The sequence below is a fragment of the Rhinolophus sinicus genome, linkage group LG04 (genome assembly GCF_036562045.2).
Source record: "Rhinolophus sinicus isolate RSC01 linkage group LG04, ASM3656204v1, whole genome shotgun sequence".
NCBI classification, from domain to species: Eukaryota; Metazoa; Chordata; class Mammalia; order Chiroptera; family Rhinolophidae; genus Rhinolophus; species Rhinolophus sinicus.
The window spans coordinates 76,925,928-76,950,029 of NC_133754.1; the positions used below are offsets into that span (position 1 = coordinate 76,925,928).

The 24,102-nt window shown below is 40.7% G+C and overlaps 1 protein-coding gene across 3 annotated transcripts in view; it reads left to right on the top strand.

The window, feature by feature from the left end:
• ENPP6 (ectonucleotide pyrophosphatase/phosphodiesterase 6) overlaps positions 1 to 24,102 on the top strand; it is a 169,043-nt gene that overhangs the window by 120,710 nt on the left and 24,231 nt on the right. For all 3 annotated transcript variants that reach the window (XM_074329849.1, XM_019736178.2, XM_019736176.2), the window contains 3 exons: positions 15,554 to 15,665; positions 22,901 to 23,042; positions 23,735 to 23,914. In XM_074329849.1, coding sequence (XP_074185950.1) covers positions 15,554 to 15,665; positions 22,901 to 23,042; positions 23,735 to 23,914 — 434 coding nt within the window. The remainder of the gene's footprint in view (positions 1 to 15,553; positions 15,666 to 22,900; positions 23,043 to 23,734; positions 23,915 to 24,102) is intronic.

Below are 24,102 nucleotides of genomic sequence, written 5' to 3' on the forward strand. Positions count from 1 at the left end.
GGGAATACCATGTGGTACAGAGGCTCCCGGTGGGGGGAACATGTTGTCACTCTAGTAATGTAATCCTTTGCAAGATTTAGATGACCTTGAAGCATGAGTTGCAGCCCAATAGGGTACATGAGGGGCCGCAGGGGCATCATTCCAGTAGCAGTCATTCATTCCTCACCTGCTCCCACTTGGAAGGAGGGCAGGCCCTGACTCTGGGCCAGATATTTTTCCCCATTTAAAGCTAACAAGCAGATGCAGACTAAAAGCCCACCTTTGGCCTCATTATGCCTTGCTGTAGTAACACCACCGCCTTCCTAAAGCAGAGACTCAGCCGGGGTCAGCCATATATTCCTTCTCACCCTGGTTTCCTATTAGTCACTCGGAGGCTCAGTGAGTCATTTTCAATTGAGTTTTTGTAATCCCATCTAATGGAGGAGTTTCTTCTCATCTCATTTGTCTCCCGGGCGTGCTCTCTGCCCCTGCACACAAGGCCAGTCTTCAGTGGAGTCCTGCGTTCAGGCCAGCCCACTGCCCTCTTTCTACATCAGAGGAGCGATGTCGCCAGAGGTCTCCCAGCCCTGTGGGCCAGGCCAAGCCTGGGGAAGGGTCTCTGAGATCAAAGGCCCCGCTTTCCCCAAGGACTTGTTCCCACAAGCTCCTGTGCCTCAGATGCATTTTCCTGGAAAAGGTTCCATGTTTCTAAGTGAGTTAATTGGCTTAGCTGTTTTAACAAGCTCTCTTGAGACATGTATTCAACAGTTGTACACCTGCCTCATATCACATAAAATGCAGCTCATAGGGGTTATTGTTACAAGATGTGTCAAAGTTGGCAAGCGGAGCTGCACTTGGAAGGAGAGACCTGTGCTCTAGGAAGTTGGAGAAATGTGAATTTTATGGGCTCAACTTGGTGGTCCTTGGAGAGAGTTGCCAGGAAGCAAGGCTCATGCAGGAAAGCAGTGTGCATAGGAGGAAAGTACTGGAGCTGGGAGAGCTGACTACTAGCCAATAGGGAAACCTTGGGACATTCACTTCTCCCATCTGAGGCCTTTGTTTTCTCAGCTGTAAAACAAAGGTATTTGATGTAAGGCTGCTATGAAGGGCTGTGAAAGTTGTGAGTTGTGCAAGGATGTCACATCCATGAGGCAGCACACACATTGGGGACATCCTAGATTTGCATCTTTATGTCAGCAATATTTTGGCCCATGGCAGTCAAGTGTTGTGACAAAACACATATATTAAAATAATTTTCTGACGAGGGAAATTAAGTGTTTTGAAGAAGAAATGCCTCATTTTCTTCCCACAAAGGTGCTTGGACTTAGCGGTGGCCCTCTTATACTTTCTACTCTAACGCTATATGTTCTATTCTAGATACATTTATTAGGTTGTAGAAGAAAATACTCACTCAGCCTGAGGTGGGAATATCTAGCAGGAAGGTGGACTCTAGACAGAGATAAAATGAGGTCCTGAAAAATGAAACCTAATTAAAGGCAATTCCCTTCAAAGTTCCCTGGGAACAATGAGGAAACAAGATGGAGTAAAGCCAAAACATGTCCTTGAAGTGGTTGTGAAACCAGAAGTGGTTAGGCAACCAGGAACCAACGTTCTTGTTTGATCTTTGAAACTTCCAGATCCAGGCCATTGCCTTAGTTTCCCCACAGATCCCTGTGCTTTCCTCAGGCACGTTGCAGTGACCTCAGCTGATCAGATTCCGTGCTCCCTATGAAGCCATGAACTGGCCTGGAGGCAGCAGCCCAGAGGTTGAGCAGTGCACCCACTTTCACAGATGGCATCTGTGGTAGATCCAGAAAGGGACCCACAGACCTCTGATTAGAGAACTGTCTCAGGGGCTCCACAAAACATCCCCCTCCAGTCTGCTGATTTCCATCAGAAAAAGACTAAAGAAAACAAAACAAAGCACTCACACTAATTCCCCTAGGAAAATTAGCTTTGCTCTCTCTAACACTAGCGGTTTTACTAATTCCATGTTCCATGCATTATGCCCGTTATTTCTTGCTAGCTATTTTCCTTATCAGTCATTTATTCATTCTGGGTTATAAGATTAGAGGTAAGGTGAATGTGTTTACCTTTGAGACGTCATCGAGGAGAGACCATTCAGGACAGAAAAAGCAGAATGATTGCACTGGTCCCAGTTTCTGTGCACTTCGGTACTAGTCTAATCCTTCCTCAGGGTCACATGCAGGTATATAGTTACTATCCAAAGTAACTGTGTCAGCAAGATTTGCATTGCAGTGTACAATTGGATTAAACAATTTTCTGAAGGGAGAGAATGCGTCACTGATGAAGAGAGGTCAGGGCAGCCAGTAATGAGCAGAACTGACAAAAACATTGCAAAAATTTGTCGAATTGTGTGTCAAAATCGTCAGCTGACTGTACAAAACATAGCAGACCAAGTAAACATCGATAGAGAAACAGTTAGGAAAATCTTAACTGAAAATCTTGGCATGAGAATGGTGTGTGCAAAAATGGTCCTGGAGGAACTTACTGATGAACAAAAAGCAAAGAAGAGTCGAAGTTTGCCAAGACCTTCTGGAGAGGCAAGATGTTGTTTTGGGCTGCGTTATCCCTGGTGATGAAGCAAGGGTGTACCAATATGACCCTGAAACAAAGCGTCAAAGTGCACAATGGAAGCCAGCCAATTCTCCACGACCAAAAATGATTCGTCAGTCCAAATCAAGAGTCAAAACTATGTTGTAACCTTTTTTGATATCAGATAGATTATTCATTATGAATTTATACTAACTAGACAACCAGTTAACCAAGTTTATTATTTGGAAGTGCTGAAAAGGCTGCATGAGAAAGTTAGATGACCTGAACTTTTCGCCAACAATTCATGGCTCTTGCATCACAACAATGCACCACCTCACACAGCACTGTCTGTGAGGGAGTTTTTAGCCAGTAAACAAATAACTGTATTGGAACACCCTCCCTACTCACCTGATCTGGACCCCAATGACTTTCTTTATCCAAAGATAAAGGACATATTGAAAGGAAAACATTTTGATGATATTAGGACATCAAGGGTAATACGACGACAGCTCTCATGACCATTCCAGAAAGAGTTCCAAAATTGCTTTGAAGGGTGGACTAGGCAATGGCATCAGTATATAACTTCCCAAGGGGAGTACTTTGAAGGTGACCATAGTAATATTCAGCAACGAGGTATGTAGCGCTTTTTCTAAGATGAGTTCACGAGCTTAATTGTCAGACCTCTGATAATCAATAATAAAAAGAAAAATTTAAATTGTTGTATATTTAGAAAATAACCAGAGACTTCTAAATAACTCATGGTTCAAAGGAGAAGTAACTATGGAATTTAGAAAATATCTTAAACTGAGGGATACATTAGTATGTATGTTGTAGTAGGATAAGTGGGATGCACCTAAAGCCATGCCTAAAGGGAAATTAATATTCATACATGCAAATATTAGGTAAGAACAATAACTGAATATCAATTTTCTGAGTCTCCATCTCAAAGCAAATTAAATTCCACCCAAATAAATAAAAGGAAATAATAAAGATAAGAGCAGAGATGAATGAAATAGAAACCAAATATACTCATACACTAGAGAGAACTGATAAAGCCACATTTGTTTTTAGAAAAACTAGGAAAATAGATGAAACCTTGACGAAGCTTATCTAGAAATAGAGACGACACAAATGATCAATTATAAAATAGAAAAGGGGACATCAGTCTAGAACCTACAGACATTAAAAAGACAGTAAAATAATATGAAATACATTATGCCAATGTATTTGAAAATGTAGATAAAATAGACAAATTTCTGGGGGGAAATTACCAAAGCTTACAAAAAGAAATAGAAAATTGGAATACTTCAATATCGGTTTTTAAATTAAATCTTTGAAAACTTTCCCTAATAGAATGCCACAGTATTAGATGCCTCCACTAGCAAACTTTTCAAACATTTTAGGAAAAAGGAGCATCAGTGCTGCCCACATTCTTTCAGAGAAGGTATAAAGAAATCACTTTTGTAATGAAGTGAGAATAAACTTGATACTAAAATGTGACAAAGGTATCGAAAGAAAGTCAGACTACTTAACAACCTTTTTCATGGACATAGATGTAAATATTGTATAGCGTTAGATGGTTGTTTGAACTACATACATGTATGTATTTCCAATTTACCTATCATACTTTTTTGAAAAGATCTCTTTTCATTATTGCTCTAAAGTGACTCCCTTGTCATAAGTCAAGTATTGACTATAGATTTGTGGGTCAGTTTCAAGAATCTCTAATCTTTTCCTTTAGTCTATGTGTCTATGCTTGCAAAAATACCATTTTGTGTTCATTTTTGTAGCTTTACAATAAGTCTTTATGTCTACCCAATGGGGTAAATCTTCCTGTTTTGTTCATCTGACTCAAGATAGCCTTTGCTATTCTTAACTCTTCATTTCCATGTAAATTTTAGAATCAACCTGTCAGTTCTCACACATGCACACACACACACACACACACACACACACACACACACACATGCACATACACTTTGGAATTTTGATTGGAATTACAATTGATATACTTATAGTATTAAGGCTTCCAATTCATAAACATAATATATTTCTCCACTTTTCAATGTCTTTTTACATTTCTCTAAATAATTTTGTATAAAAAAATCATTTTTATTAGATTTATTCCTATATCCTTTATGCTTTCATTCTATCCTAAATAGTATTGGTTTTTAAATTTTGTTTTCTAATTTTTGTTCCCAGTACACATAAATACAATAACAATTTTCTTTTTAATTGTTGTCCTTTTATCCCTGTACTTTCTGCCATGTCTCCCAAGTAGATAGGGTCTTTGCTACAATATTGAATAGAAGTCATGGCAGGAGGCCTCCTTATCTCATTCCTGAACACATTTTACCATCAACTATGATGTATGCTGTAGGTTTTTTGGGTAACTATCTTGTATCAGATTAAGAATGTAGTTTATTAGTTACCCAAGTTTATTCTAATAAATCCTAGCTTTATTTAAGAGTTTTTGTTATAAATGGTTTTTGAATTTTATCAAATACTTTTTATGTGTCTACTGAGATGATCAAATAATTTTTTACCTTTATCCTGTTGCTGTTGTGAATTATACTGATAGAATTTAAAATATTGAAAATATATTTTATTCCTATCATAAACCAAATTCAGTTTGTATATATGATTCTATTTATGTATTGATTTTTGAAAACTGGACATTCACACATACAATTTTTATGACCTAATCTGTATATTAGAAGGAAGTTGGAAGTTAACCACTAAAAAATACATTTTTGGTTTCTTCTTACAAAAACAACAAATATTTATTTCAGTAAAGTTAGTTCAATTGAATAAGCAATTATAAGAATATAAAAATCAACCACGATCCCTTCTGAATCAGCTAGGAATTGTCTGCTGCAAGTAATAGAAAATCTTACCTAACATCAAACAGCGGATAAACCAGGCAGAGTCTCCCAAGCTCCAGTACCTCAAAGATGCCTCGCACTCACCTGGTCATTTCACGGGGTGAATAGATATAGTGGGATTGTGTGTCCTGAGTGAATCTCTCCTGCAAGGAATCAGAAAAATGGAGATTACATGTAAATCTCTTAAGACATGAAAAGTGGTTAAAAAGACAAATGATTTACTTGTATTACATAACAAGAAGTACTTTGTGTGGTTTACATGCTTAACAATAGCTTAAACAATTCCTAAAACTTAGGTTCTTTATGCCCTTTTACTCCATTTTTGCATATTAACCTTTTATCTTCATGCTCATTGACTCATGGTTTGAAGATGGCTACCGCAGGTAGAGATCATGTCCTTACAACCTGCATTCCAAAGTGGAAAAGAGGGAAAGAGGCAATGCTAGTGATGAAGGCAAAACTTCTCACTCTAAAAGCCTCAGCAGGTCAAAATGCCAGTACTGGGTCACATGACCATTTCTGGCCACAAGGAACCCTGGGGAGGTGAGAAGGCTTTCCTCTTTCTATGGTAAGAGATGGAAAGGGAAAAGAAAGTTTAGAATGATTTTGGTTTAGCCAAAAGAAGTCTACCAAACCATCAGTTTTTTCTCTGTATTTATGAGTCCAAACTGATGGTTGCCAGATGGGAAGGGGGCTGGGGAACAGGATGAAAAAGGTGAAGGGATCAAGAAGAACAAATCGGTAGTTACAAAATAGTCATGGGGATGTAAAGTACAGCATAGAGAATATAGTCAATAATGTTGCAACAACCATGTATAGTGCCGGGTGGGTTCCAGACTAATCAGGGGGGTCACTGCATAAATTATATAAGTGTGTAACCACTATGCTGTACACTTGAAACTAATATAAAATAATATTGTATGTCAACTGTAACTGAAAAAAAAAAATTTTTTTTAAAAGTCTACCAAACCAGCCACCCAGATTTTACCTTTTCTTATATTTTGTTGTATTCACTTCTACTCTTTTTGTGACATAAATATGCTTTAAATATTTACCAAAATGAGATCATCCTTTACATACTATTTAGTGGCCTTTTTTTTTAACTTGAAATATTATGCCAAAAAATACAAATGACATAATGATTTTAATGACTGCATGGTATTTCATTATTTGGATATACCATAATTTAACCATACCTCTATTCCCAAACATTTAAATTGCTTCTTAATTTTATGTTATAGGTAACAATGCAAAAAAGATACTTGTATTACAACTTTATTTTCTTAGAATATCCTTCTAGAAGTGATTTTCTTCAAAGCATGCATATGATAAAATTGTATGAATATTGCCTAACAACCTTATTCTCAATAGACGAGAGTGACTAAGAAATCCATACCTAGGTATATACCTTTAATTGTCTTTTTTCAAACACAGGTGTTAATCCATAGTAGACAGTGAAATCAATTTATGGGTCGATAATCACTATTTTTTTAAAAATGCATAAAAAGAATGGAACAGAACAAGAAAGTATTATCATGCATTGCTTATAGTTTGGTGCAACTTTTGTTTCCTCTGTGAGTGTGTGTGTTTCTGTACTTGTCATGAAGCAATATGAGTATTTTGCCAAGTATTAAACACATTCCCATAGAGGAACTCTTATTCATGCCTCTTGATTTCCAGCATTGATTTCTTACTTCTATTTTTGTTAATTGCCTTGATAAGAAGTTCTCTAACAGTAATAAATACAGTGGTGATGGTGACATTCCTAATTTGCTTCTGACCTAACTGAAAATACATCCCAGGAAGTTGTGAAATGCAGAATTTTCACTATTGTTAATAACTAGCCTGTCAGTGAAGTTTTCATTTCCTCTTTATATCATGTTATGTAAAGGTTTTCTTTTTTATTTATAAGGAGTTGGATATATTTTTAGCTATTTTTATGATTCCTAATATTATTACTGTAGTCAGATAATATGCCTTGTGGCCTATATAATTTCTGCTTTTTGGAAGTCATTGAGATTTTTTTTTTGTGTGGGGGCCAGAATATTATCAGTTTTTCCAACTGTTATGCTTGACAATAATGCACATTCTATAATAATAAGATACAATTTTCAATGTCTATTGACTCCAACTTATTGATATAACATTCAAATCCTCCATATCTTTATATAGCTATATCTTATGTATTTTATATAGATATATCTTATATGTCTGTTATTCTTTATATTTTTCCACTTACAAAAAAATTTTGCTGTGAGACAGTATACCCTGTTACACTGGAAGCAGCCTCATACATCTCGTGTTTGCTGTATCTTTGGATTGCATCATTCTCTCTTGTATTTGATTTAATCTTGTGTTGCTTTGTGCATCATGGCCCCTAAGTGTACAAAACCTACTGCTAATGTTGCCAATAAGAGACCATGCTGAGTGATTGACTTGGAAACAAAATTAAAAGTTTTTAAGGCCATGGAGGTGGAAAATCTGTGATGATTATTGCTCACCAGTCAGGCATGTCCCCTTCCACTATAGCTATGATCTTGAAACACAAGAACAAAGTGATGAATGCTGTTAAAGGATCTACTTCATTGAAGTCAACGAGACTAACAAAAATTTGAGAAGGGCCTACATCAAACATGGAGAAACTTCTAATGCCCAGAATTAAAGGCCAGACACAGAAGCATATCCCTCTCAGCAACAGAATGATCACAGCCAAAGCAAAACATTTGTTTGCAGTGTTGAAAGAAAAGACTGGACCCGAATAGGATGTTGAATTTACTGCTAGCTCCGGGTGGTTTAAATGATTCAAGCATCATTATTCATTACATAATGTGAAAGTGAGTGGTAGTCTGTGAGTACTGATGTGAAGGCAGCTGAAGAATTTTTGGAAACTCTACATCAGCTTATTGTGAAGGAAAATTACTTGCCAGGGAAAATATTCAATATGGGTGAAACCTCCTTATTCTGGAAACAGATGCCTGAAAAGACTTTCATCCATAAGAAGGCCAAGTCAATGCCAGGTTTCAAGGCTTTTAAGGACAGGGTAACAATCTTGCTTGGGTGCAATGTCGCATGCTACAAATTGAAACCCTTGTGTGACCTGGCACAGTGAGAGCCCCAGAGCCTGCAAACATATCAATAAGTGCACACTGCAGGTATACTATAGGAGCAATAAGAAGTCATGGATGACCCAGCTCCTCTTCCAAGATGCCCTCCTGAAATGCTATGCCAGTGAAATGGAGAAGTACTGTTTGGAGAAATAGCATACCTCTCAAGATTTTACTTATTGTTGATAATGCTCCTGGGCATCCTCCTGTTATTGGTGCTCGTCATCTTAATATCAAAGTAAATTTTCTCCTTCCAAACACCACCTCTTTTGTCCAACCAATGGATCAAGGAGTTATCTCAGCTTTTAAGGCCTGCTGCCTGAGGGGGACCTTTGCTCAGTCTACCACGCAACTGAGGGAGACATAGAAGACACTGATGCAATTCTGAAAGGATTACGTCTATGACGGCATCAACAATCTTGCTTGGGCTTGGGGTAATGTCACCAAAGAGTGTATAAATGGCATCTGGAAGAAGACAAACTCAAGAAGTTTGTCCATGACTTCAAAGGACTTGCCAAGGATGAGGAGGTTGCAAAAATCAACATGGTTGTGGTTGAGACGGCAAACAAACTTCACCTGGGTGTGGATGAGAATGGCATGGAGGAGCTCCTACAGGCGGTTCCTGAGGAACTGACTAATGAGGAGCTGTTGGAACTGGAACAGGAACGCAGAGCTGAAGAAAAGGCAAGAGAAGAGGAAACTGCAACAGAAGGAAAAGAACTCCCAAGAAAATTCACAGCAGAAACACTTGCAGACCTCAACAAGCTCCTAAAAGTTTGAAAACACGGACCCCAGGACTGAAAGGTTTTCAATAGAGAGGAATGTTTATGGTGCATTCTCTACTTGCAAGAGAGAGACAGAGAGACAGAGAGAGAGAAAGAAGAAAGAAGAAGAAGAAGAAGAAGAAGAAGAAGAAGAAGAAGAAGAAGAAGAAGAAGAAGAAGAAGAAGAAGAAGAAGAAGAATGAAAGAAAGGAAGGAAGGAAAGAAAGGGAAGAAGACAGAAAGAAAAGAAAGAAGCAAATCACCATGGGCATATTCCTGGAAAGAGTAAAACCTCCTCAAGAAGAGCCTCAGGCATGTCCTTCAAGAGGTTTTCCAGAAAAAGGCATTGTTATCATGGAAGATGACAGCTCCATTCATTATTGCCCTGAAGACCTTCCAGTGGGACAAGATGTGGAGGTGGAGACAGTGCTACTGATGATCTTGACCCTGAGTAGGACTAGGCCAATGGGTGTGTTTGTGTCTTCTTTTTTTTTTTTTTAACAAAAAAAGTTTAAAAAGTAAAAAATAAATTTAAAAAAATTAAATTGAGAAAAGCTTATAGAATACAGATATAAAGAAACTATTTTTGTAAAGCTGTACATGTGTTTGTGTTTTGTGTTATTATAAAGGAGTCAAAAAGTTTAAAAAATTGAAAGTTTATAAAGTAAAAAAGTTACAATAAAGGTTAATTTATTATAAAAAAAGAATTTAAAAAATCAATTTAGTGTCGCTTAAGTGTTTGTAAAGTCTACAGTAGCGTACAGTAATGTCCTTCACCTTCACTCACCACTCCCTCACTCACTCACCCAGAGACACTTCCAGCCTGAAAGCTCCATTCATGGTAAGTGCCCTATACTGCTGTACAATTTTGTATCTCTTATACCATATTTTTACTGTACCTTTTCTATGTACATATACACAAATACTTACCATTGTGTTACAGTTGCCTCCAGTATTCAGTACAGTCACATGCTGTACAGGTTTGTAGCCCAGGAGCAACAGGCTATGCCATATAGCTTAGGTGTGGAGAAGTAAGTGCATTCTAGGATGTCACACTATAAGGAAATCACCTAATGACACATTTCTCAGAACATAGCCCCCATTGGTAAGCAAAGCATGACTATATTAGCTTTTCCTCAGATTTGCCCTGTGACAATGGGAGATCTCTTCACCTTTCTAACTCAGTTCATCATGTGTAAAACAAAGGCCTTATCAACTACCTTACAGGATTAGTAAGGATTATACCAAGTAGAGTGTATTAGCACTGGTACATAGTAGGAAGTCAAAAACAGACTGTTGTTGTTGTTATTATTATTATTAATTTTTGTGCACTAACATCTTTATTAACATTATTTACATCTTAATACAAAATTATGCACATCAGAGGTACTCAATTAAATTATTATTTTAATTTTTGAGCTATAATTTACATACAATAAAATGGGCAGATTTGATATATTTTCAAATCACATGTCCCTGTGTAACTTCCACCCAAATCAAGATATCATCAAGACAAATAATAACAAGTGTTGGAGAGGCTGTGGAGAAAAAGGAACTCTCATACATTGTTGGTGGGAATGCAGATTGATGCAGCCTCTATGGAAGGCAGTGTGGAGGTTCTTCAAAAAATTAAGACTAGAATTACCATATGACCCAGCAATCTCTCCTGGGTATCTACCCAAAAAATGTGAAAACATTTATCCGTAAAGATGTATGTGCTCCAATGTTCATTGCGGCTTTCTTTACGGTGACCAAGACATGGAAACAACCAAAGTGTCCTTCAATAGATGCTTGGATAAAGAAGTAGTGGTGTATATACGCAATGGAATACTATTCTGCCATAAGAAAACGTGAAATAATACCACTTGTGACAACATGGATGGATCTTGAGATTATAATGCTAAGCAAAATAAGTCAGACAGAAAAAGTTGAGAACCATATGATTTCACTGACATGTGGTATATAAAACTGAAAACAACAAAAGAACAAGACAAACAAATGAAGGAACAAAAACTCACAGACACAGACAATAGTTTAGTGGTTACCAGAGGGTAAGGGGGGAGGAGGGTGGTAAATGAGAGTAAAGGGGATTAAATATATGGTGATGGAATGAGAACTGACTCTGGGTGGTGAACACACAATGTGATATATATAGATTATGTATTACAGAATTGTACACCTGAAATCTATGTAACTTTACTAACAATTGTCACCCCAATAAACTTTAATTTTAAAAAATATAGCGAATTTTTCCATAGTCATTCCTCCTTCCAGTCAACTTCTCTCCACCTAGAGGTAAATGCTTTCTGGTTTGTATTGTCATAGATTAGTTTGGTCCATTCCCAGGCTTCATATAAATGTAACCCTATGACGTATACTCTTCTGTGTCTGTATTCTTTTGTTTAGTATATAATGTTTATGAGATTCACTCCTTGTGCAGCATGTGTCAGTTTATTCTTTTTCATTGTTGAGTAGTATTTCATAGCATAAATATATCAAAACTTGTTTTTTCCATTCTTCTATTTAAGGATATTTGGGTTATTTCCAGTTTGAAGCTATTATAACCAAGGCTACTATGAACATTCTTGTACAAGTCTTTTTGTGGACATACGTTTTCATTTCTCTTATGTAAATTCCTAGGGGTGAAATTCCTGGTCCATAGAGTAGATAACTATTTGACTTTATAAGAAACCATTGAACAATTTTACAAAGTGGCCATCATTTTACTGTCCCACCAGAAAATTACCAGAATTCCAGTTGCTCATGTTCACTTTCATTTGGTGTTTTATAGAAATCTACTTTGATAGCTAACCATATCAACTTTGCTCAGATTTATTGTTGTATGATATACTTTTTTCCATCCCTGTCTTTCTAACCAGTCAATGTATTCATATTTTTAAAATTTTTCTCTAATTGATAGCATGTATTTGGGTCTTGATTTTTCACCCAGTCTGACCATCTCTCCCTTTAAAATAGTTTAGTCCATTTACATTTGATGTAATTATTGATATGGTTGGATTTAAGCCTAGCATCTTTGTATTATTTTTTTATTTGTCTTGTTTTCATTCCTCTGTTGTTCCTTTCCAATAGTCTTTTCCATTAATTGAATACTTTTAGAATGTTATTATAGCTTCTCTATTGACTTCATATTTTGGGTTTTTTTAATCTAATGGTTACTGTAGACATACAAACATGCATCTTTAACTTATTCATGTCCTACCTTGAAATAATATTTTATTACTTCACAAATGATGTTAGAGTTTTTAAATTTTATAATGCCATTTGTCCACATATTTATTCTTGATATTCTTATTATCATCTATTTTACTTATATATATGTTGTAAACCCCAGAATATATTGTTATTAATTTTGCTTTACATAGTCAATACTATTTTAAAGAAATTTATTTTATGTTAACCCTTTTTGTCAGTATTTGTGTCATCTATGGATCTGGTTCTGTTGACTATTTTTCTCTTGGTTATGGGTCACATTTCACTGCTTCGTAATTTAGCTGATGATTTTTTAATTATGTGCTAAACATTGTGGGAAAAATAACAGTAGAAAGTATAGCAAATGATATGTTGCCCCAGAAAAGTTCATGCCCCTTCCTAGGTCAGGCTTCTTGGTGGAGGTGAAGTTAATCTAATCTGCAGCTGAGCTGGGGCTGTTTTGAAGCTTTAGTTAGATTCATTTTGCCACTAGCTTCATATGTCATGAGGGAAGATGAGGAGTATCCCTTTAGCAGGTCTTGGAATCTATCCAATGGGTAACTTTTTATTCCTTACATGAAAAATTTATGCTGCCAGCCTTTTGGAGCACTGAGGAGTTCTTTTTCTCTCCAGCATGGTTGCCAACTTCATGCAACTTGGAAAAGCTTTGTCTACCCTGATGTTCTTCTCTAGCCTTTGACAAGCTGTTGTCTTGCACTCAGTGAATGGTTTGTGTACTTTGGGGGAATTTCTCTCCATTCTCCTCTCCCATCCTTAGCTTTTGGTAGAATGCTTCCATGGCTCTTGATTAAGTTAAATTTCATTGTAATTTTTAAAAAATAAAAAATCCCCTAACAGTGTTACAACAGACCTACTTTCCCACATATTGTCTTCAACTTTACTATAGAATTCTATATGTAATTAGTCAATAAAAAATTGTTTATTAGGGTGGTGCAAAAGTAATTGCGGGTTTTGCAATTTATTTTTTTTTAACCTTTTAAACTGCAATTTCTTTTGCACCAACCTAATATATCCTGCTTCAATCTGAGGCAAGTGTAAATTTCTCAGGTGAACTACATTTGTATGCCAGTGTTAAGTGCAGATTCATTTTAATCCAATAAAACGTTAAGAGAATGTATGATTGATAATATTAGCAAACATAATTATTATACAAAACACATATGGTTTGATATTAATGTACAAACACACACAAAAATGTGCAGTTTCTTTTATCTGCAAAACCATGGTCAAAATTCCATTACTTGCAAACTCACATAACTATGTATCAGATGTGCCAGAAGCAGATAGCTGGCCACATTGTATCAGGCTGTTAATCTTTTGGAGGGTAGGTAGTGTCTTATTTGCATTTGGATTGCTGTCACTGAGCACAGAGCAGACACAAAGTATGGCTCTCATACGTTGTTGAATAAACAGCTTTGAGAGACATAATAAACATTCATAAATAACCTTCCACAGATAAAACACAGGCATCTTAAGTGCTATAACTGATCAAGATTCCACTGGCATTTCTTATGATAATGAACATTTTCCAAGGACCCATGAGCAGGATTTACTCTTGGGTCATCGAACCTGTTCTTCCTATTCAACAAACAAATCTTGAAAGCGAACTGCTTGCCTTCTATGTCTCTCTTAATTGTCTTAGATAGCTTTGCTCTCCATGAACCCAAGATATCAGGCAGAAAGAGACGGAGTCTCCATGGAGTACTCAGAGTTTGCTATGGTATGCTGGATTAAGGAATTCTTCTTGGAGGCCGCCCCACCTTCTAATAAATCAGCTGTAACCAACTGTAGACCAGATGGTTACCAGCTGTAACCAGATGTACCCAGGAGTGGGGTTAATGTGTTTCTTGACAGAGACACTTCTTTCTCCCCACACTCCCAACTTGTCCCACTTTTACTCACTTCCACCTTGGAAATCATTTTCCCTGAGCTGCGAGAAAGCTCACCATCTGGTCCCCTGACACCCCTTGTCTGGAACTTTATTGTGCTGACAGTTCTCCGCACACACCTTATTGTTTCTCACTTTGAACTTTTGCTTCTGCTGCTCTCTTTGCACTCCCCACTCCCCTGACACATTGGCTAGATGCAGTCTGTAAGATTGAGTCCAATGGAGGGATTTAAGGAAGGCTTCCAGGAGGAAATGCCCTGTATCTGAGCTCCTACACCATGCAGTAACTGCGCACCTCCCTTAGACTTCACCTAGGATGCTGTTTTCCTGTATGTCTGGACTCCTCTCTGGGGTGCTCCAGGATGGAGACCCTGGCTGATACATTTCTTTTTCCACTATGTCTGGACATAGTAACTACTAGTTCATAGTAGGTGCCCAATGAATATACCCAATTAACTTAAACTGAAACTGGCTCATCCCTCTCCTGTCTTCTATTCTGAAAATAAGGTTGGGTCTTTTCCTCATGACAACCACTTCTAGTTTTCAGAGTCTGGGGCCATAGCAACCCCAAACATCTGAATATCTTATTATTTTACTTCATTTTGGGATGGGCAAGGTCACACAGCTCAAAGTCCTTGCTTTTACTCAGTGAATTTGTAGGTTTACTATCTAGTGCCATACCCTCTAAGACTTAGACTAGTGAAATGCTTATTTTATTATTCCTGGACTAGTCAGGTACTACCTAATACTTGACTCTAGAACAGGAAATGATACAGTAAAAGGCCTAGTAGTTATGAAAAATCTATAGAAAAAGAAATGTTTTAATTGAGACATTTCTGTGTACTAATTAAAATTTTTTTGTTTCCACCTTGGGAATGTGGGAATTGGGAAAGATAATCATTAACCAATTTTTTGCTTGTCCCTGTCAGACGACACCGTGTTGCATAGGAACGACATTTGAGAACCTCAGCTCCATTTAAACAAAATTACCGTTAGATATACCACTTATCAGCAATAAGTTCTTTTATTTCATGAAAACGGACAAAAATTTTATTTTGACTAATGGTGCTTGCTTCCCAGAATAGGCTCATAACCCTACCTCGATTATTGAAGAAAGTAACCTTTTACCATCTTTTTCCTTCTTAGGCTGTGAGGTTGAGATTCTTGGTGTCAGACCCACTTACTGCCTAGAATATAAAAATGTCCCAACGGATATCAATTTTGCCAATGCAATCAGTGACGCTCTGGACTCCTTCAAGTAAGTGTTCTAGATTCTTAGCCATACCATCGTCCTTCCTTGTCTGCAGGACCAGTAATGAATGCTAATGTGAATTAAGAAGGTATAGGTGAGGTAACGTCTCAGAGAGGTGCTGAGCCTCTTATGTGGTGATCGTTAACCATTAGCAGAGGGTAACTGTGAGTGAGTCATTTCAGGTAGGGGTGCCCTTTGGAAATGTTGACTGTAGAGTAAGACAGTCCCCAGGGGTCTGGAGCTTTCGTCTTTGTGTTGATGGATAAGGGAGAAGCAATATGAACATCAGCATTTCCCTAATCCTAATGTAGTGAATGCCTGTATCTCAGAAGATATTAACAAGTATTTGGCAAAACGGGAGCATCTATGGTGAAATAAGTTTGGAGAATGGCTTACTCCCCCCTCTTCTTGGAAATGTACAGAGCACATTAGCATATCAGAACACAGAACTTTAATTTTTCTGCTACATTTGGAACCATGGCATGCAGTTTGAAACCTGCAGAAATTAGTAATGCTGTCTTGAATAGCATGCGAGGGTCTGTCGGGGAAGTGACTAAGACAGGTCAGGACAAAGCCTCAAGTCAGTCTCAGAAATCACAGGAAGTGGGAAGTCAAGACAGGAGACTAAGTGGGGGGCGGGGGGCTACATGAGAAATCAGCAACCAAGAGGCTGAGGATTTTGGAGACCCTCATGTTTCCGGGGCTGGACCTGGAGTCCCCTTGGCTGCTGAATGAGTCTCCTGGGTACAATCAATGCAGAAGACTCATAATAACCACAGTGTGGAGACCAAGGAAGGACTATCACCCTCCCAAGAGAAAGAGCCTGGCTTCAGGCTGGGCAGACCCTGAGAGCCAGCATACCATAGGCACAGTGGACAGACCGTCAGCACTAGCCACAGGAAGTGACCTGTGACTAACACTGCTCAGAGAGAGCTGGCCAGTTAGGAATTTCATTCTTGCCACCACTAGCCCAGCCATCATGGGGAGCAAGAATCACCCCCATGGAACTTTGAAAGGAGAAAACAACACCCTTGCCTTCGTTGCATCTTAGAATGATTCCAACTCCATGAAAACCTACCAAGAAGGTCCTTTGGGGCACATGAACCAGGCTGTAATTGACAAGTTGGAGAGAAAATAGGTCTAAAATACTTAAAAACTGAGAAGGAACAAATGAAAAGTTTAGGGAATTGGGGGGAGACAGGTCTGGAGGAAGTAACCTTTCAATAAATATTCTTCACTCTATAGTAACTTAGGTTTGTTATGTGATTCTGCCTCCTACCTATGCTGCTTTCTTTCTCTTGCCCACAAGCTCTGGAAAACCACACACATGACGAGCAGGAATGCTACATTGCAGGCTAGCTTGTGCAAGCAGAGCAGAAGGGCATGGCACGCAGAGCAGATGAGCAGAACTGGAACTTTGGGATGGCTCTATGTCTACACGAGGCTGTTTCCAACATACCCAAAATGTTAGCCTTCCCTACAGCCACTGCCAGGCCAAATGTGAAAATTCGGAACATAGCTGTCACACAAACACCTCCAAATAATGCAACACTCGTGCAGCAGTGTAGTCTTTTTTGCATTCATCTTTTCTTGACAGCTGAATGGTCTCTGACTGTGTACCACCCAGTGAGTCACAGGCAGAGAAGCACAGAGCACACAGCCATGAGAATCCCAGATCTGCACGGGCCTGCGAGCTGGCCAGTCCAGACAGGCTGCCCTGTGCTGAGCACACCAGCATGCCAGAGGAGCAAGTGCTGGCCTCTGTTTCCTAGACAAGTTTCTGTTTCTAAGGAAGTTTTTCTTTTTTTCCTTTACAAGAAACATGGCATAGCTATGGGACACTGGGGAATCACAGCTTTATCTTGGAGCACAGCATTTAGAAATGGGTTGGATGATGATGGTGGTGGCGGTGTGCGTATATGCGTGTGTGCATTTGGAAAGGGACTGGGCTGCCCTGGAGAGAAAAAGATACAATGAACTGGAGGCCCAGGAAAGTGACCCCAAGCTAAACCTCTGCATGGTGTGTTCTGGCGCTACCACATTGCCCAACTCTGTAGTCATCTGTGTAAACAGTCTTGAGCTCCAGGGAATGGCATTCACATAGTCCACCATGTGAATGACACCCCTGGAGCTGGGCAGTGAAGGCCTGGGCAGGATGGAATCAGGCCAGTGCAATTATTGTGTGAGGTCTTCGTACTGCAAGAGTTAACAGGGCCTCCAGAAACAGCTCCTTTGAATAGTGGGTGGAGAGATGGAGACCCACCATCTCTACAACTAGTCAGGGCTTGAAGTGAGAGAGAGGAAAAAGAAAAATAATTGGCCAGATGATACTGACTGCCTGTGGAAGACAATAAGATGATTTAGGCTGTCCCCCAAACAAAAAGGAGGCACCTCCTTCAACCAATCTATACGTTATTAGAGCATATCTCATTTCCTTATTACATAGAATAAAGGATCGATAATTGTGAGCCAACATTTGACCAGTCTAGAACAGTCTAGAACAATCAAGACCACTTTGCAAGTAACAGCTTGTTCATGCAACAATGTGACTCAAAAGAATCATTAATTCTCTTGGTGTATGCATTTAGGCACAGATGTGTAATTATTTATCTTTTCATCAGCCCCAAATGGAGCATATTTAGAACTCCATACTCACCTCTTGGATTCTTTTCAGCTCTGTCTCAAATTCCTAGCTGTAACTTGAAGAGCACTTCGAGTTGCCACACACAAGTATGAAACACACACACACACACACACACACACACACACACCTTTCTCCTGGTCAGTACTGCTTGTAGAGTGTCTTTGTCAACTCTGCTATTGGTTTGAGGAGCAGAGAGAATGGACCCAGGATGGACAGGCTTTGACAGAAGGCGGGAGAGACAGTTAAGATCTTGAACATGGAGACCTATCCAGGGACAGTGTTTCAGCAAAGGGTCCAGGCCAGCCAAGAAGCTGCCCGTGTCTGTGTAAGAAGAGCCAATCAGCTTCCATGTGTACGTGGGCATTGCCTCTATGCTCACAAAGCTTTACTGACCCAAGCATAGCCTTGTCAGAAGTTCCCTTTGCACTTGAACCACTTCAGCATAGAGGAAAGGAGAAGGGGAAAGGAACTGATGTGTTTGACACCCATCCTCGAGCACTGTGTCAAAGGCTCTATTGCCCTTGACCCATTTTGCTCTATGTCAGCGGCACTACGTAGGTGTTCTCCCCCCTTCAAAGAGACCACTGACTCTGACAGTTAAATACCTTGCCTCAGGTCTCACACAGCTGGTAGGAGGCCGAGCCAGAGCCCCATTCTTGCAGGGGGATTAGGACCAGTCTCCTGGGGCCTGTCCTGAGTGTGAAGTAACTGAAAACGACTCAGGGTCAGTTCCTCAGTCTTCCCCCGTCTACACCCACACCTCCAAGATGCCCTGAAATGGAATCGGCAGGGAGAGGAGGTGGCGGTTTGCTTCTTTGCAGTTCTCTTCAGGGTCATGCTGGGCCTGGGGCTTGCGCAGGATGGAGGTGGAATGGCGGCCTTGGCGGTCTGTGTGGTGTTTTCTGTGTCCTGGCAGCGCGCAGCCCCAGACACAGGTGCTTGGTGTGTCTTGCCAGCACACGAGGGGACACCCAGGCAGCACTTCTGCCCGCATTGCCACCTCACCTGTCAAAAAAGGAAAGCAGATTATGATCTGCATCACTTAATCCATCCTCCTGGAAGTTCTGTGTGCAGGATGCTTGGGCTTCAGCGGGCAGAAATAGGTACATGGTGTTGGAGCCAAATAAGCCTGAGGAGCTCCTCTGGGGGCGTGGGGGCAGATGCCCGCCTGGCCTGGAGGGCCAGCTGGATGCTGCTTCCAGGCTGGTTCAGGTGGACTGACTGATGCAGCCTCTCAAAACAGTCTGTCAAGTAAGAGTTGGGCCATGGGAGCAGGGGACGCAGCAGCTGTGCTGTGTCAAGCACCAGGCTAAGTAGACAGCTCCAAAGGAATTAATTCCTCCAGGATCCCAGAACCTCCATGGCTGCTGGTGCTACTAAAGGAGTGGATGGATGATGAGACAGTTCTTTCACAGGCCACGGGGCAGTCAGCTCCAACGTCCTGGCCTTTTCTGTCCTCCCTGGAGACTCTGAGGAAGAGGGGGTGAGAATACAGGCTCGGCTGTGACTGCTTTCTCCCCTCTGCTTGCCACACACGGAAAAGACATCTAGAAGCATGTCTGTGTAGAAAAGAAACAGGAGGTGTTTCCCTTTGCCTCCCTTTTACTGTGTGTCAAGCACTTTACAAACCCCAGCTCATTTAAAACCCAGTATAGCCCTTTGAGGAGGTTTTTCAGATGGGAAATTGAGGCTTAGAGATACTTAGAGACCGCCAGGTTAGTAAGAAGAGAAGCCGGAATTTGAACCCAGATGTGTCTAGTTCCAAGGCCCTGTCGAAGGATAATTTTCAAAATTAAAACTTTGTCATGTGCTTACTACATAAATATATGGGAATAAGACCAAAGTTCAAATTAACTTATTACTGAGGGAATCAGGAGATGACAAAGCTGGTTAAAAAGAGAATTTGAAAAACACACATGAAGAAAAAGAATGATTGAGAATGATGGGACACGATTATTGTTAGATGCAGAAAGGCTTAATAACTCCGAGGATAATCAAACTGTAGAATTTGGAACTGCTGTCTCTCTCAGACAAAAGCAATTTCATCTTGTCAGTTTCCTACAGGTTAGCAGCTCAGTTTAGAGTCTGGGGTATAATCAGTGGTTAAGTCTGATGACCCATAAGCAAGCTTATTAGACACTGTTCTTATACAACACTGAAAAGACAGGCAGGTTTTTTGAGGGGTCCTTATTTCTAAGTTTTGGATCATTTTTCTTAACAGTCAATAACTTCAACCATTCCTTTAAATTGCCTCCATTTCTCTCTCCCTAATTCTTCTCTTTCCAACTCACTTCTGTAAGGAAAATGGATGTGACATTATGAACTTTTTACATTGAAAAGAAATCTGGACAAAATCTTAAGGTGATAGGAGACTTGAGTGTCCCTGAAACCCCAGGGTTAGGGGCCCCTTTCGGCTCTCAGGTAACTGGGCTGATGGCCACATGTCCTTCTGGCATGGTTCCTGGACCTTAAAGCTATAAATAGCCAATAGCAGATCTGCAGACATTTCCACCCATCGCTCCTCACCCAACCGCTCCGTTACAAATGAGCTGACCTGTGATGGAGACCAGATCCATGTGGAAAACAGCTGGCGACCAAGAATTTGTCAGCTAAACTCTAAACAGGCAAGAGCTCTCAGCCCCTGAAGACTCAGGTCCCTAATGAATCAGTGAGACTCCAACTTTCACAAAAGGCACGTGTATAAATCCTTGATTTGCAAGCATCCCAAATCCAGTGTTCCTGGCATCTGGAGTTGACAGCTTCCTGACACAAAGCCATCAGATACATCTGTGAGAATTTCTGGCTTTCTGATCACATGGAGGTTTGTGAGTATGGCAAACAGCCTAAAAGAAACCAGCCCAGTGGCTGCTGTAGTCAAGTGAGGTGGCTAAGAAGAAATGACCTAAAAGCATTTCACTGAACTTTACTACAACAGTGACCTTGTTTGTGAAATGTTCCTCACATACAAGCCCCACTCTGCAAGTATGCATCCCTAAACATAGGCTAGACTGTGTGAATCCCGTATCTGGGATGCTACAGATGCAAGTACATAATGCGGCTACATGCTGAGGCTTGTCCAAGGGAATGATCTCTGGAAGGTTCCACCATGTTCAAACATAGTGGTAGAGGAAGCACCATCTATCCATCAGTGTGATGAACTTGGGCCTCAAAAAAGTTTTGGGTAATTTCAGACAGGATGAAAAATCGTAACTCGAGATGAACCTCAAGTGCTGTGGGAGCACCTGGCAGGGCCCCCCCACCCCCTGAGCCTGGGCATCAGAGTCAGCTTCCTGGAAGAGGCAACATCACCCCTGGGCCTGCAGGATGGGCGGGAGCTGTTGAACTCTGGTCATGTGAACCACAATTGTCTGAGCCACTGTGGGGCTATTTGGCCTCCCCGAGGATTGCTAGACCCAAGGCTCAGCAGGCTCTGAGGAGACATGCTCTTTCATTCCTTGTGTTCCAAGTGTGCGGAGGCCACAGCAGGAAAGACCATTCTACCCTGTGTGTGTGTGTGTGTGTGTGTGTGTGTGTGTGTGTACGCTTAAAATACAGCTTTTCGAGAGCAATTAGGCCATCTGCTCCCAGTATTAATTATTAACCCGTGTAAAGTCTAAGCAAAGGAATTGGCTTTAATTTCTTTTCCACTGCTTCTGTTTTATGAGTTACTATTACCTCTACCGTCATGACCATCGTTCTGTTCTGGTGCTTTGTGGGGGGCTTGTGGGCAAATCCAGTGCTGGGGAGGGGGGTCATGGTGGAAAGCACTGCACGAAGGAGGAAGAGCATGTTAATATTACATGGCATTTCTCTCCCCTTCCCGACTCCATAAGCCTCCTACTCCAATTTATATCACTAGCTCCTCGTTATTCTTATCCCAGCATCAAGGGTTAAATAGCTTGGATTTTTACCTTAGTGCTATGGCCAAGAGGAGGTGTTTTCCAGAACCGGGTTCTTCCTGGGACCCTTAGAAGTCTGATCACTACTAGAATTCACTCTTGATATATCCACGTTGGAGCTGACCCTTCATGTGTCCCCATAGAACAAGTGTCCTGGGTGTACCTGCTGAGGTCAGGCCCTGAAGACTAACCCGTCTGCCTCCCACAAGGTTGCCATGGTAAAGTTTGTTCTTATTATTTCTGTCAGTGAAAACCATAGTCCAATGTTTCATTTAGAGCCTTCCTTCAAGTCCAGCAACAACAGTCGTTATTTAAATGATTGCTTCTAGTTTTTCTGATCTTCCGATGACAGCTGGTGATGAGAGTGGAGCTATCGGAACATCCCTCTCCTGTCATCACATCTTCCAACTCTTGGGACACCATGAGCATTGCCACATGAGCCAAGAGAGAAGGTGACCTATACACATGCTCTCTGACTTTTGTCAAGAAGGTGCTCAGGATGGGCACATCTTGATGCAGTATTTCTGTTTCTCCCTTCCAGATCCCATCTTGTTCATTTTAAGGTGTTGGCTTTGTCTGGCCCACAGGACAGGGTTTGGGGATGCTGACGCCTTCACCAAGGACTGCTGGGGGTAAAAGGGGGCAAGCCGGTGAGGGTGTCTCTCTCAACTGTGCCTCTCGTACCCTGCTCCCTCCAGGAATGGCCGGGCTGACCTGGCAGCCATATACCATGAGCGCATTGATGTAGAAGGCCACCACTACGGCCCCTCGTCACCTCAGAGGAAAGATGCCCTGAAGGCTGTGGACACCGTCTTGAAGTACATGACCAAGTGGATCCAGGTGACCAAAAACAAGGACCATTGAGCTAACCTTCTCTCTTGTCACTGTCTTTCTGTCTTCTTGACTGTCACACCACGTTCCTTCTTGCTTATGATAGCCGAGTGGACCACCACAAGGCTGTGAAGTACCGAGATGTACCGAGAGACCCCTTGTTTTACAGCCAGGCCAGTGGGAATGAAATGACTCAGATCTGTGGTATTAGCTGGCTTAATGGATGTGATGGCCCAGTTTAAAGAACCTAATAAGTCCGGTAACAAGCTTGGCCTGGGCATGGGAGCCAGACCTGGGTTCTGTCGCTGATTCTACTACACCCTCATTGACTTTCAGCAAGATTTTTTTAAACTTTCCTGGGCTTTAATTTTCACATCTGTGAAATGGGTGAATGACAATCCTCATATTATCACATAAGTTTGTTGAAAGAGCCAAAGATGAGAACAGAGAGGTCACCTTATAAAGCTAAAGACCCAACATGTGTTATCTTTAGCACTATTGGAATGGAGAATGGGCTGTCCCAGTCCCCTCCCCAAAGTGCTTCTACTGCCATTTTGAACTGTGTCATCAGGGCAGAAGAGTAGATGATTAAATTCAGAATTGGTTAAGTAACCTTTTTCCTATAACATGTAGTTTCAAACATTTCTTTATCACAGCATGTCTCTCGTGGCACTGTCGTGACTGCCTTTGTCCACCCACAGGAGCGGGAGCTGCAGGACGACCTCAATGTCATCATCTTCTCGGATCATGGGATGACTGACATTTTCTGGATGGACAAAGTGATTGAGCTGAATAAGTACATCAGCCTGAATGACCTGCAGCAAGTGAAGGACCGAGGGCCTGTTGTGAGCCTTTGGCCAGCTCCTGGGAAACACTCTAAGGCAAGATCACCAAGAAGGGGAGAGGAGGGCAGGCAGATGGGGGAGGGGAAGCGAGCAGAACACGCCCTCATTTGCCACCACTTTGTGCTTGATCTTTGTCCTGTAGCTGTAATGTAGAAATGCAGAGCAACGTCAGGAGCTAGAAGTCTGGAAGCACATGACCTGCTTTGCCATTTCCTCACTGTGTG